At 40.2% G+C, this 14,516-nt stretch overlaps 2 protein-coding genes across 5 annotated transcripts; one reads left to right on the top strand and one right to left on the bottom strand.

The window, feature by feature from the left end:
• Positions 1-29: 29 nt before the first annotated feature.
• Positions 30-6,328, top strand: RB195_010680 (uncharacterized protein; the record flags this gene model as incomplete). 2 transcript variants are annotated; one of them, XM_064191797.1, is made up of 12 exons in its annotated part: positions 30-128; positions 249-357; positions 1,554-1,678; positions 1,743-1,841; positions 3,418-3,533; positions 3,594-3,707; positions 3,766-3,904; positions 3,972-4,057; positions 4,907-5,004; positions 5,097-5,236; positions 5,465-5,554; positions 6,173-6,328. In XM_064191797.1, the coding sequence occupies 12 exons, from the start codon at positions 30-32 to the stop codon at positions 6,326-6,328; spliced, it is 1,371 nt and encodes a 456-aa protein (XP_064049380.1). The 2 variants fall into 2 exon arrangements, with proteins under 2 accessions (XP_064049380.1, XP_064049381.1); XM_064191798.1 differs by having other exon boundaries at positions 5,076-5,236.
• A 218-nt stretch (positions 6,329-6,546) lies between these two features.
• Positions 6,547-13,867, bottom strand: RB195_010679 (uncharacterized protein; the record flags this gene model as incomplete). Of its 3 annotated transcripts, none has more annotated exons than XM_064191795.1 (9): positions 6,547-6,597; positions 8,072-8,142; positions 8,191-8,244; positions 8,924-9,005; positions 9,296-9,335; positions 9,394-9,470; positions 9,544-9,617; positions 12,900-12,962; positions 13,840-13,867. In XM_064191795.1, the coding sequence occupies 9 exons, from the start codon at positions 13,865-13,867 to the stop codon at positions 6,547-6,549; spliced, it is 540 nt and encodes a 179-aa protein (XP_064049377.1). The 3 variants fall into 3 exon arrangements, with proteins under 3 accessions (XP_064049377.1, XP_064049379.1, XP_064049378.1); XM_064191796.1 differs by lacking the exon at positions 6,547-6,597 and adding an exon at positions 7,391-7,432; XM_064191794.1 differs by lacking the exon at positions 6,547-6,597 and adding an exon at positions 7,391-7,432 and having other exon boundaries at positions 8,072-8,244.
• Positions 13,868-14,516: the final 649 nt, after the last annotated feature.

Raw genomic sequence — 14,516 nt, 5'->3', positions numbered from 1 at the left:
TAAGGTAATTCTGTTTTTTTTTTTTCAAAATGTTTCTTCTCTTTTTCGGTCAAACTATTTCTATCGATGGCACCCTTTGTACTACTTGTGCTGCGCAGAAAGCCAAGCAGGCTGGAGATAGCGAAAAAGTAGGTTTTGTTTATGATTCCATTCTATTGCATATGAAGCACGCAGAATGATTTAACAGAATTCAACTTTAGGATTTTTTTTCTCGTCTGGAAAATCTCGTTCTTTCATCATTGCTTTAGAATTGTCTCGAAAAGGCTGTTGTAGCTGCCACAAAAAGAATGCAAGACGCCTCCACACCAAATAACATGTCAGAGCCGCCGGCAACTTCTGCCGCCGATACTCGGAATGGTATGCTTCATGGTAGTGAATGTTAGATTCAAAAACATGAAGATCTACGCAGCTGTTGTGCAGATCTTTATCTTCCTCTGAATATATAGAATCTTTGGATATCTTTTTCCCATTGAATCTTTTACCTCTTTCGAGAGAAATTGGAAATTTTTCATTATATTACTACAAATCAAGGATGAGCAATCTGCAGTAGGATCAAAACGACATGAAGTGCAGCGGAGTGTAGCCGTTTACGCTTAGAATCTAGAGAGGACCCTTTCTGACACCATTCTCGCTGTAGTTCGCGATGGATCTATCTCGATTCCGAGCGCTATATTTACCGCGGCGCTTCTAGCGCAGCCTCTGACGCAACTCCATCGTGCTTCATCCCATTTTGACCCTGCCATAATTGCCATCATTATCAGCAACATCTAGCCATTTAATGAGCATTGCAGCATTACCTTCACCTAGTGAGTTCTCGCGTTGTTATACAGCAGTGCGCGCACTGCATCGGCCATATTTTTGAGTAACTTCAAGTATGGATTGGCTTTGATAGATTTGATTATTCTCCAGCAGCTCTCGGAAAAGAACACATTGTAAATTCTTGGATACAATAATCCAAAGTGGGAAAAAGTTATGCAAAGACCAAATATTCTGCAGGTAGTTGTTATGAGAGTGGTAACTTGTTTTTCAAAGAAGTTCCGAGTGTTCAACAAAGAGGTTGTCAAAACACTGTACTTGCAGACCTGCTTTGTACCCTTTGGATACATACATGTGTTCTTCTATTCTTATATATCATTTCTCTTTGAATAATACAAAGTGTAACCTCATTCTTCAGCTCTTCATATATGTAAATGATATTCTAGCAACTTAGGACAAAGTGAAAACAAAACTTCAGATATGGTGAGAAAAATCCATATTTATGATGATCTGCTAGCCTCAAAAATTACTCGTTTATCTCTAATAACCACAAAATTACTGTAAACTAATCCATAATCGATCTTCTTCTCTATCTCTGTGATCTTGTCTACAGTTTTCGCCTACAGGGTAGTAAATAAAGCGCAGAATCTCTCCCTTCTACAAAAACACTATTTTTCTCTGTATTATATTCCATTCCTCTCTACAGATGGTGCTCGGGAATTCGTGTTCAGGGCAGAGAGAAGCAGAGTTATTCAAATTTACTTACTATTTTATTCACCTTATGCATCTATTTGAAGCTACCACGTCCACGTCTTTTTTGGAAGAAGTCGATAGAGCAGGTCAGCACACACAAATCTCTTCCAGGATATCTGATTCATTGTCATTAGCCCAAATTGTTGCCTGCTTTGACAATTTGGAAGATGTAAGTTAATACCGTGATGTGATATAAAACTCTCTTTTTAAGCAATCAAAGGAAGCTCATTTAGTACCGTCTGCGCGGTGATTCGCCTGATCTGAGACCTGAACTTCGCCGTTTCTTTGCTCGCATAAAGTACGAGCGTGACATAAATGCATTGGAGGCAGCTGTAAGTGCTTCTATCCTTACACTGTATGAAGTGTATTCTAATGTTTCATAACCAGCGAACAATTGATGCATTATGATGCACTCGTTGTTGTGACAGTTGTGCGTTTCAAACGCCATATCTCACGCCGTTTTTCAGGACAATTGGGGGAAATTGAGGGAACTAGACCATGCTCACGCTCGTAATCTACATCCTAACTCTATGTTTGCCGACAGAGACCCCAGCATTGTCATTTTAGTGATGCGCTGCCCTTGAACAATACCTATTCATTGTCGATCATCTGAGCTTCTACTCGTATCTCTCGAATCTCCACGGAAATCAATTCCGCAACGTCATAGTGATCATACGCGCCGAAAGAAGAGCGATAGGATGAGTGTGCAATGCCAGCCTGTTCGTTTTATTCCGACTTCAATGGGATTTTCATCCCAATATGAAGGGTCATTAGTGCTTAAGCGTTTTGCCATATTTGCCAGCTATGTTCCGGCGACTGATGGGAATTTGCGCCACTGTTCGCTGAATTGCTACAATTCTTCTTGTTTTAGTCAGATTTGCATGTTGTTGGTATGATTTATCGTGATCAGCTAGTTGTGTTAGAATCCACTGTGCACTTTATGAGGCATGTGAATCGCTGGAAAATTGCTTCCATCGAGGACAACTTGCAGCATTGCTTCAGGACGCTGTATTACGGTATTTATGCCGCTCCATTCGATAGCACTTCATAGTTGGTAGATTTTTAAAGTCTAATAATCGCAAGACGCAGACTTCAAGATTTTATATATACCACAGCTGCATGTGCAGATTTACTCGTGTTTGCCGAGATATTTCAGACCTCAGAGTTGTTTCGCTCCCAGAACGAGAATAATCACATGCACTTAGAAACCCAATTTAAAGTTAGCACCAACGATGAGAGTGGAATCGAAGATCCGAGGAGAATCACTACTATGCTTCTATTTACAAGAGCTACAAACAGTACCTAAAAGATGAGGCATGGCCTACGTAGTGTTCTCATCAATCTCTCTCAAATGCGCCTGCGCTTTCGACGTCAATTCTAGACCAGTTGGGCTTTATGATCAGGACTAGTGACTAGTAGGAGTGAGCCAAGAGCTCGATTGCTGTGGGCGTTGGTGAGCCCGTACAAATTCTGTAGGAAACTCTTGCCATTGTGTACATCTCTTAAGGACATGTGGAAAGAGGTTCGCTTGTCGTTGTTTTGAAACCACCTAAGCAGGGACAAACCTGCTCGTCGAGACCGAGGAGTTTGCGCTAGACTTATCTGGGAGGAGAAGGGTAAGGACATTAACTCAATTGTCAGCTCCATCCGCAGGACATTCTGTATATCTACAAATGTGCATAAATCTCGAGCGATTCTGAATTGAAGTCGAAGTTGCCTCATCTCGAAGGAATTGTTCGACTACAAACACTTTATCCTTTCATCCAGGGAATCCTTATTACTTCTAGTGCTGAGGTTTATGTCACAAAGATTTATGGCGGCTGTGTTTGGTATTCCCCGAAAAGATCTTGCTTTGCTTACTATTTCCGGTGCTGATATATCTTCCATTTAACAGTGCTATAATTATAGGCTCGACATTTCTTGGAAAGTTGCGATAGGGTGTTCCTTGATAACGCTAAGGAACTATTCAGAAAAGAAATTCAAAATATTCATGATTGCAAAGACGCATTAGAGAAACTGATTAGGTTCGTTTCATCAAGTGTTTTTGACTTCTGTTGAACTGACTTACCCTTTTCCGACTAAAGTTCTGAAAGATTGCAATGGTCTTTGGAGCGAGAAAACATGGAACTACAGCTGGATCGCTATCGCCGACAAGTGGAACAATTTCCGAGTATACACAAAGAAAACGTGGTTATAAAGTAAATAGGCTTTGGATTCCATAGCCATAGGAGTAGTAATATCTTCAGCAAGTTTAAGATCGGAGTTGAATGCCATGAAAACACAGATTGAGCAATATAAGCTAAAGCTACGACAAAAAAGTGAAGAAGTGGAGAGGTTGGAGATCGAGAGAGATAGGCTTACAGTGTTGGCGAAAGAGTTCCAGAAGCTAGATCAGGTAGGAATTAATTGATGCTATTTTGAGAGGTCCGAAGTGATTCCCACTGTTGTAACCTTCTGTTCAGGAATCACAAAATGAAGTCAAAGAAGCTAACAGAGTCATTGACGAACTCGAGAGGAAAGACAAGGATGCTAGTGCTGAACTAGAAAGGTGTGGATGAGTATTTCTTGGATTCTAGGTGAAAGAAACTTTCACGCTATTATAGGAGTTTTAAAAATTATACGTGTTTTGACAAATTTTATTCGCTTTCGCCGAGTGGGTTTCGGTGAATGCGATCAAAAAATAAACATAATAAACATCGAATGATTTACTGCATCAACAGGAAGTTTAGAGAATTCAGAGAAAAACAACTTAGTATACTAGCAGTATAGGTGGAGGGCTCTGAGCAGCACATTGATGCGATACTTATATGTTCGTAAAGGTAAGATAAACAGTATTATTAGCAAAGCTGCTGAAGAAGGCTCAGCAACTGCCTATTGTTTTTTTAATTGTTGGTCTATGTCCGAGCCCGGCTTCATCGTTCTCTGCTATGTTCCGTTTCCAAATGCACCAGTGTTTCAGATTCGAATTTCTTCGTATTGTAACACTAGTGTGATCCAATAGAATTTATACCTGAGCTTTTGTTATACTAGCACTAGCACTTTTGTTATACTGGCGCTAGTATTAGCATCAAAATTGTTACTAAGTCTACACAAGTATCGTAATGATCGTCCACACTGATGCATATTAAGTTTAGAACTCATTTGTGGGTATCCTCTCACGTATTTAATTCTTCATAAGCATTATCTCGCTAATTTCTTCATAAGCATTATCTCGCTGATAATTGGAAGCTGGTTGTGAATGATTCCCATCCTTCAAAAACTTTGCACTCATTGTCAATTTTGTGAGATTAAACTTAAGAATGGGTTATTCGAAGCATTGAGTGGGATGAATAAGAGCTTTTTTCGCATTGTTAAAGAAAGGATGTTATGTTCGATTATTTCATTTCGGACTGTTAAGAGAGCGCCGTAAGATAATTCTATTGCAAGACGACATTGATGCTTACACGCTTCTTATAAACAACTTGGAAACAGCGAATAGTGGATGGATGCAGAAAGGTTTGTTTTTTGTTTTTTAACTTTATTTTCCGACTCTTGCGTTCAATCTCGAGGAATTATTCCCGTTTTAGGGCTAATGCTCAGTAATTTAGTGCAACAGCTAACAGAAAGCTGCAAGAGACTAGAGAAAAACGAAAAGTACAATCAAAAAACAATACAAATGGTGTGTCAATGCTTCTGGGAGAGAGAAGAATATGTGAAGCGTCTCAGAACAAGAAGCAGTGAAAGGAGGGCAGGTTTTACTCCCTGAATGAAATTCGTATCATCATTATAAATTTGTGTCTAAATTGTGGAACATTTTCGACTTAAAAATCTTTTGGGATATTCAGGTCAATTTCTTAATTCTATTGTTTAAAAAAATTTCTTCTCTGTATGTCTTCCGAGATATTCGACGAATTGTTGCTGAATTGACTGTTAATGTTAATGTTCAAAATGATCAAGTACTAGGTGCACATTTCAGAGACTAATTGAACGATTTGTCGAAGAAGTTAGTGCAATCATAGCCAAGTTCGGTGGTAACTCTGACCCAGTGAACGAAATGCATGTTACGGTAAGCATTATTGCATTTAGATTTTGCCTTCAGAAAAGGAATTTTCCCTTTCGTACGTTTTCTCTGCAGCGCATGCCAGGCGAGCTGCTTCACTTTTGTCGCAGCTTCCGATTTTTGCGTCGTCAAAACGGCAAGTGCAAGGTTACGTTGTCGTGGTTGAAATATGCACAGCGCAGTTGCGGTACACTAAGTCAGCAAGTCTATCTACTCGCAGAATTCTCAACTGAGGAAGCCAACGATGTCGCCAAATTCGATCTGAGGTTCGAATCCGCCCTAGTGCACACCAAGCCCTTCATCCCTCCGGGGTCGATAAATTGGTATGACACCTGGCTGGGAGGATGAAACACTGACTTGACACATCGGCTAGCCACCGCAAGTCATTGTATAGACCAGTTACACGTTCGTAAACCTCAAACGATTCTAAATTGAAGTGAATGTGAGGGCGCATCCGAAGCGGATTGATTAACGCCAGAACTTATTCTTTATCCTTTATAGTTATGTAATTTCCGGAATAGACAGTGATGATGGGAACATGTTTGCGTAAGTGTGAAACATTAGAAAGATAGAGTTAAAAGATTATAATGATTCCATGTGTCTTACCTTAATCTAGGCGTTTAGATCACGTCGTGGGCATCCGCAGACGAACGGGACGACAATGACCATGATTCAAGAAAACGCAACCTTTGCATGGAACTTGCACAGCTGAGTTTGGAGCAACAGTCAAGACTAGCCCAACAGCAGGCCCTGCTCAAATGTAAACAGCAACCTCAATAATTTGATCATTGCCAACTTATAGTTGAACTAGTCACATCTCATTTGTTCTCCCTACTAGCTTTAGCACGTACTCTGTTGCATGACTACACAGTTCTACTTTTTTCAATAATGTTGCGATCTCGTTTTCATGCAAACACTGATATTTATTACTGAAAATATTAACGTAAAACAAAACTTCTTAGTCACTAATTAGTTCAAGATGAAGTACTCGTATCAAGTCATTCTGAATTGTCCATAATAATAAGTGATTCGTAGTAATCGATAACCATCTGAAATAAAAATGGTAGAACACTTATCCAAACAAGCAAAGACTGCAGTTGCGTAGAAGTGTATAAGAGATGATCAATAGCGAAAATTAAAATATCCAAAATCCAAGAACAAAGACGTCTTCCGGTGCACTTCTTTGAAATATTATTGAGGATTAGAGTGTGAGCGTTCTTTCCTGTCCGGATTTTTGAATTTAGAAAGTCTCAAATTTAAAAATGGACGCAGAAATAAAGAGCAATGGCAAATTCCTTTACGTTATTTGCAAGAGAATTTTTTTACCCATAAAGCAATGCGTTCTGATTTCTAGAATTTTCATCCGTTTTTGTGTTTTACTTTTGTATTGAAGAGGAAAGTAAAGTTTAGTTTCAAAAGAGCATTTCCGACACTATTCGATGTTTTGCATTTAGTCGAGGAGTTAAGGCTCACAGACACTGCCCGTGAGATTTGTGATGTGCGCGGAGAGCATCGAATGAAGAATTTCTAAAAGAATCAAAGAAACTAAAAAAAAAACAATATATGGCTAGTGGAACTTATTTAACGATGGGAGAAGCAACAACGGAAAGTACATCATTGTCTAATCTACTATAATTCGTTTGAAAAATGGGAAGAAAAAGGATTTCTTCTCAATTGTTTGACAATCAATTGGCCGGGCTGTAATCCGTCATTGAATACAAAAGTCCCATTTTTGAGGTGCAAAGATGAAAGGGAAATTGAACTTGTAGGCGTAGCTCTCCCTTCAAACAGCACAAATCAGCTTCAGGCGGCCTTATCACCTCGGCTGGATAGAAAAAGTTGTTAAAAATTCGTTTTGCTTAATAGACACTCCATCTTAATGGCCTGAAAATGCAGTAATCGATAATCGATAAAATAGAGAAATAAAAACCCTACTACCTTACAAGGCAAAAACTATCAAATCGCATAGAACAGTTTGCGAACGCTTTTTATTTTCTTGTGAATTTTGTGAAGAAAGAAAGAATGAAGAAATGGTCAGACCACAATAATTCTATGCAAAAGGAATGAAGATGAAAAAAAAAATAAGAGGATTCCACATAATACTTAAAGGCATCACCCCACGAATCTGAGGTGGTGCAGATTTCAGGTGGAGTATTCGTATACGGGATGGGAGACTACGGAGAGGGAGGTGACTCCGTCCATTTCTTGCTAATTGCCGTAAAAACGGCCCGGAAGATACGGCTTCATTCGTTTTGGCGCACCATTTTGTACAAGAGGTTCGATTGGAGCGCGCCAGTCTTGTGCGGCGCCACATCTTGGCTTTTTTTACGGCAATTAGCAAGAAATGGACGGAGTCACCTCCCTCTCCGTAGTCTCCCATCCCGTATACGAATACTCCACCTGAAATCTGCACCACCTCAGATTCGTGGGGTGATGCCTTTAAATTGTAGCTGAAGAATTTGTGCAGCTACTAGGATAAATTTCGGGACTTTGACACATTAACTTGTACGATAAAGAAGTGACCTGTGGAGCGTAATGCCGTAAAATACGTGATGGAACCAGTTCAGCATCCTTCTTGTAGAATTTCTTGGCATCTGAATATACCACTAACATCCTTAATTCGGAACCTTTGGTGTTCAGACCAAGTATCCTTGAGATTTTTCGTCCTTCACAAACGCCGTACTTCTTATCATCTTCTGAATACGAACACTGACGATCAGCATTAATGACAAAAATTGTCAACATAGAAGAATTTATCCATGATTAATGAGAACAGCTGAACAATTTCCTCTATCAGACTCACGAGCGTAAGCATGAAACGGATTAACAACATGACTCAACTCTCATTATCCAAACAAACACTGTCCACTTCCTGTTGAGCTTACTAGGTACTACCATACACACCGTTTACAGTGCAAGAGACTGATTACGCAGTTGAGTTTTATCAAGTTCTAAGAAGAAAGCGCACTCCGTGATTTGTCATTCTGCTAGTTACCGCCATACCAACATTCAATTCAAGCACAACACTGATCTCTACTCTACTTTCTTCTGGTTGGATGCATCCAGCATCCCGCCATCCCCTTGGATAAATAAATGAAGATAGGGGATAAAGTGCTTACAACAGTCAATTCCTTCTAGATATACCAGCCCGCTCATTTTCCAAACAATTCAGAAACGTTTGAAGTCTTTGGACGCCTATTCGGCGATCAGTAGGGACCACCCGATGTATCAAGTCTATTGTTATTTCTATTGTTGAACGTTAATATACATAACCCAACAGCTAATCTACTATTATTATTATTATTGAAGTTAGCTGATTACAACGTGTATTCATGAGACTCAACAACGATGTAATTGCGAAATAACAATTCATACCTTCCCTGTTCTTCACTTTTAAGGGGCGAACAACGGGGGTATCATCGGAGGTCCCATCATCGAAAATATCTTTGGCATTATCCTGCAATACACCAAATCTTTTAAAAACAAGTAAATTGAGGTCAGAACGACATGAAGCAAGGTGGAGCTGACGGCTGCGCTCCAAGCAAGGCAGTGGAGATAGCGGTTGAAATCGAGGCGGAACCATTGCGAACTGCAGCAAAGAGAGGTGCTAACATGGGTCCCAGCCAACACGAGTCGCTATGCTCCACCGCACCGCTTCGAACGTAGTCACTTAAGCAACAGCACCGTGCCCTATGATTCTGCTATAAACATGGGAAAATTAAAGTATATATGGTGCCAGAAACGTACACTTAGCTTCGGCAACGCCTTTTCATCATCTCCTTGAGCGCTGGAACAGTGCTCCTCTTTATAAACATGTGAATCCAACGTAAAGGAAATGTACCAACTTCTTGCGTTTTCTACTTTTCTGAGGTGAACCAGTTTCCTGCGATCTTTCAAATTCCTCAATCAAGCTTTCGCAATTCTAGAATGAGTTCTATTTCAATTCGTAAATGGATATAGCAACAATTGAAGTGTTCGTATTTAAGAAAACTTACACACTGCTTAGCAGGTTCCCATGTGCTATCATCTAGTCGGTATCCTTTCCATTTAATTAAATATTCCACTTCTCCTACGAAAGTAACAGTGAGTGGTAAAAAAGAAGACAATAACTTCAACTATATTAAATTTAATGAATAATATGGAAGGAAGTGTCATCAAAATTAAGTTTTGGAAACTATTTGAATGTGATAAAACTGATTTTAGAAAACCAATAAGAAGAACTCTCGGCGATTTTTATTAATATTGGTCATTAGCGAACGAGGTTTAATTTATTCTTGAATACAAATCCACAAAAGGGTTCTTCTTGAATATAAATTCACAAAAGGGCAAAACTAGGCACTATTCTCTAATTGAGATTTAACTACATGGCAATTGGGAACTGTAATGATCTAGATTTCCAAAGACGGAATGTGGGCAATAAATTTCGCAACAATAACAACAATAAAATGAGCATGTGGATTACGGCAAAACCTCAAATACAAAAACCTTAAGTCGTTTCTGCAAAAGTGGTATGAATGAATCCACTTTCGCCAGGAATCTATGAAGTCATGGGGGAGGGTGTTTTGAGAAAATGTGAAAGGCTGTCGCTTATTGTTATTAGCATACTGCACATTAAAAAAGGACCTAATATCCCTCACTAACACACAGTACTGAATACCAGACTGGACGTCCCACTAAAGCCGGACTACAGACTTTCTGTGATTTTCGCTTCGCTCCCCAAAGTCCATACTAACGGCATTTTCTGTAAAATTAAATTTTTATTTTTCTAACAACGCTTTCTCCTTTTTATTACAAATTAAGGAAAAAAATTACAGAGTTTTCCTTCTAAACGCATCATTTCCACATTTGAAGAACATTCAAAGTTCAGCTTCAAACACTCTTCCGATACCAACATAATATAGACACAATTTGAAAGCATTACTCAAAGTATGGGTTTTCTTCTTGGTTTTCCCCAACAGTTATCACAGAATGATTTTTTTTTAATATAAAATGACGTGAACGACATCATCGTACTGATAAAAGTAACGTTCCACGGCAGATCATATAAACAGCCTGCTACTATTTAAGCAGCCGTGTTTCCACTTTCTGAAGAAGGTATGTTATCAATCTGAGGCAAATATGCAAGGAAATAGACGTGCGGGAGAGTCATAAAAGTGAAAAGCAACGCGCTGTGGCCTAAACAGTTGCAACTTCCCAATTTCCTTTTGCGACATGCATATGAAGTTATTGTGCAATAATTCGACGCCGATGGACTCGTCGCGGTCCATTTTACCACTGTACGACGCCGGCGCACCAATCCGACGCCACTGGACTCGTGTCTCCTCCTTCTACCGCTCTACGACGCCCGCGAACCAATTCGAAGCCGGTGGAAGATATAAGATATAACGCTAACCAGTCTAAACGTCCGGCTAAAGCCGGACTTCAGATTTTCAGTGCTGTTCCCCTCACTCGCCGTCACTGATCCATGGAAATCAATAGTAGTGGCATTTTCTGCAAAAAATGTTTTTTTTTGCAAATTTATGCGAAAGATTTCATAGTTCTCTTTCTATTAGCGTCATTTCTACACTTAAAAATATTCAATCTTCAGCATCAAATTCTGCTTTGGTACTAACATAATATAGACACAATTTGAAAGCAATACCCAAAGTATGGGTTGTCCTCCTGCATTCCCCAACAGTTATCACAGAATGATATTTTAAAACAACGAAACAAAACAAAACAACGTGAACGAAATCATCGTACTGATAAAGATAAGCTCCCCATCAGATCATGTAAACTGTTGGGTACTATTTAAAGGCATCACCCCACGAATCTGAGGTGGTGCAGATTTCAGGTGGAGTATTCGTATACGGGATGGGAGACTACGGAGAGGGAGGTGACTCCGTCCATTTCTTGCTAATTGCCGTAAAAAACGGCCCGGAAGATGCGGCGCGGCACAAGACTGGCGCGCTCCAATTGAACCTCTTGTAAAAAATGGTGCGCCAAAACGAATGAAGCCGTATCTTCCGGGCCGTTTTTTACGGCAATTAGGAAGAAATGGACGGAATCACCCCCCTCTCCGTAGTCTCCCATCCTGTATGCGAATACTCCACCTGAAATCTGCACCACCTCAGATTCGTGGGGTGATGCCTTTAAGCAGCCGTTTTCATGGGTGTTTCCACTTTTGAAGTGGACGTGTTACCATGATGAGGCAGACCTGGAGGGAAATAGATATGCGGAGGAATCACAGAGGTGAAAAACAACGTGCACAGTGGCCACGGCCGTTAAACGGTTGTAGCATGCCATTTTCCTTTTGCGACATGCACACAAAGTTACTGAGCGATACTACTGCACTATGACGCATCAATTGGACGGGGTGGGACCCCATTTTATAGCTTTCTGGCGTCAGCGCACCAATTCGACGGATGTGCAGAGCATCAAAGATAGGACATTACAGTACAGATCCCAATTCTGAAGCTGTCTCCATATGGTTAGAATAGCTATGGGAGTTGATGTTTAGGGAATCTATATGTCAGAATGTGCAACGCCTTAGTGTGCTGGTCTTAACCAAATTTTCGAATTATAAACAAGGGATTGAAAGTACCAACTTCAAGCGAGCTTATGATGCATGGAAAAATACATCAAACAACTGGAATGAAGATAGCAACAGCTAATGAAGAAAAAAAAGAGTAACCAGCACCTCTTACGTTTCTCGACACTAGCCCCTCCGCAGCTATGAAAGTTGTTACTATGAGAGTGGAGAAAATTCAAAAATAGGACAAATAATAGTGCCGATTAGGAATTTCAAAGAAACTATATATGGGCTTTCAAATTGAATAATTACGGCATTTACAGTTGTTTAAGGTAGCTATCACGAAATTGACGATTTTGGAGTTTCTGTAGGACAAAATAAACTTGAGATTGAAGATTTCGCGCATGAGTGTGGCCACACTCAACTCCCCCTAACCATCATGAAAGACGGCGTGGGACCACTTTAGTTCTTATGAGGTAGGCTAGAACGCACCACCTTTGTATACGTTCCATTTTCCTTAGTAACCTATTGTTTACTTGATTGACCGCCGCTAAGGAGACCTTATTGATTGTTGACCACTCGCTGATGGACGTCCTAATGCACTTCGTAGCAACAAAGGCGGCTTCCCACGCCCACGTTATTCAGGACAATCGAGTGTGCCCACGCTCATAACCATAATCTAATATTCACACTCTATTGTCCCACAGAGACTCAAACATAGTAAATTTCGAAGTATGCCGTCTTTAAATGATAAAACATCGTGGCGAAATGTCCAAAAGTTATTATAATAAGCAGAACGAATTAATTCTCAGCAATAAGATGGATAATACTAGTTCTCACCCTTGCGTGTTCGTTTTCCAAGGATCTTCTCCACAATGAACTCTTCTCCCTTCTCAGTTTCACCTAAATAACTATGCGATTAAGTCCATTACAGTCGAGCCAAAAGATCTTGATGTCTGTAGAAAGAGCGTTCCCAATAGTGGTGTCATTTTTAACTGATACCAGTGTACTTTCACATAAACAACTGTAGTCTAGTTGGGCAATGACTAACATACCTTAAATTTTCGGTCTGACTACAACTGCAACGTTTTACCTTTCCCTACTTGATGTGCACCTTCCTTTTTCTTGTCCATATCGAATGTACACCTCTTCCTTTTGACTTTACACCGAACTGTACACTTCGTGTATATGTATATGCAAGAAACCTGCTTCGCAAAACAAAAGCTTCCTCTCTCTCTTGTTTGTGCATGCTTACTTATTGCTATTACTGCTACTGAACTAACAAAGGAGAAATCTATAGTCTGAGTCAGAAGTGTTTAACGATGCTAACGCAACCCGCCTGCAGCGCACTTGCGGCCCTTTTGCGGATGTGGACACGTCGCGTTAACAGAGTGAACATGTCCGACCCCCAGCGCATGGTTTCAAGTGCAGATTAGTTGCGTGATCTGTACCTCTTACTAACAGCTCTTATTTCTATTATGGCCATTTAGGTTGGATGTCTGGATCAAATATTGGATGAGAAGAAAGGAATTCTCGAGCGACAAGAAAATGTCGAACAGTCTTTCACCATCCTGGACTTGAAAAGAATCTTCAACGACTTGTCTCTTTCCAACAACAAGAATGAAGTAGTTCTTTTCTTGCAAGGATTGACACTGATTAAAAGAGACGTTCTGACGTGAAACGGCGCAGAGAAGACCACATTTTTCATCTCTTCTGGAGGGATGAAGCGAGTACACTGAATAACTTGCAATACGAAGAGTCGACTGCACAAAAAACTAACGTTCGTCGCTGTCCTCACTGCTACTCATGAGTGCGTCGTCGAAAAAAGTTCCACAAGAGCTGTTGCTTTGATTTCACCTGGAATGAGAAAATTCACAAGGAACGATTGTATAGAGACAAAACAAAATAACAAGTAAACATGAATCTGAAAAACGAAATTTCTCTCGAGAATACACACCACTCATTACAAGCCACTAAAACACACTACGGTGGCAGATTTTGTTTCTGCGGCCGCGCCGCGCGCGGCAGGCCACATTGGGGCAGAGCAGCCACAGCGTAAGCTTTTACTGCTTACAATTCGCAATTGTGAAGACATGTAGAGTTTTGCCCTTGCTTCATTTTCTGCCGTTCCTTCAATTTCATTCTTTTCAAATGTCTAGCTTCACCTTTGATACGCTGTTGCTCCTTTCCAAACTTATTGCTACGTTGCTTATATTAAAGAGATGTGTTTCTTCTACAAACTCCCGTTCTTTTCTTTTCACGTATGAATTCAACTTCTGTCGTCTCTTCAGAGTCGTTCTTTAGGTAAATGTAGCTTTACTTTCGATACATTACTGCTCTTTATTCACGTTTATTACGACGTTGCCTATATTTAAAGGCATCACCCCACGAATCTGAGGTGGTGCAGATTTCAGGTGGAGTATTCGTATACAGGATGGGAGACTACGGAGAGGGGGG

This window comes from Necator americanus, chromosome III (genome assembly GCF_031761385.1).
Source record: "Necator americanus strain Aroian chromosome III, whole genome shotgun sequence".
Classification (NCBI taxonomy): Eukaryota; Metazoa; Nematoda; class Chromadorea; order Rhabditida; family Ancylostomatidae; genus Necator; species Necator americanus.
The sequence above is the reverse complement of the archived record's forward strand: the minus strand, read 5'-3'. Positions and strand labels throughout refer to the sequence as shown.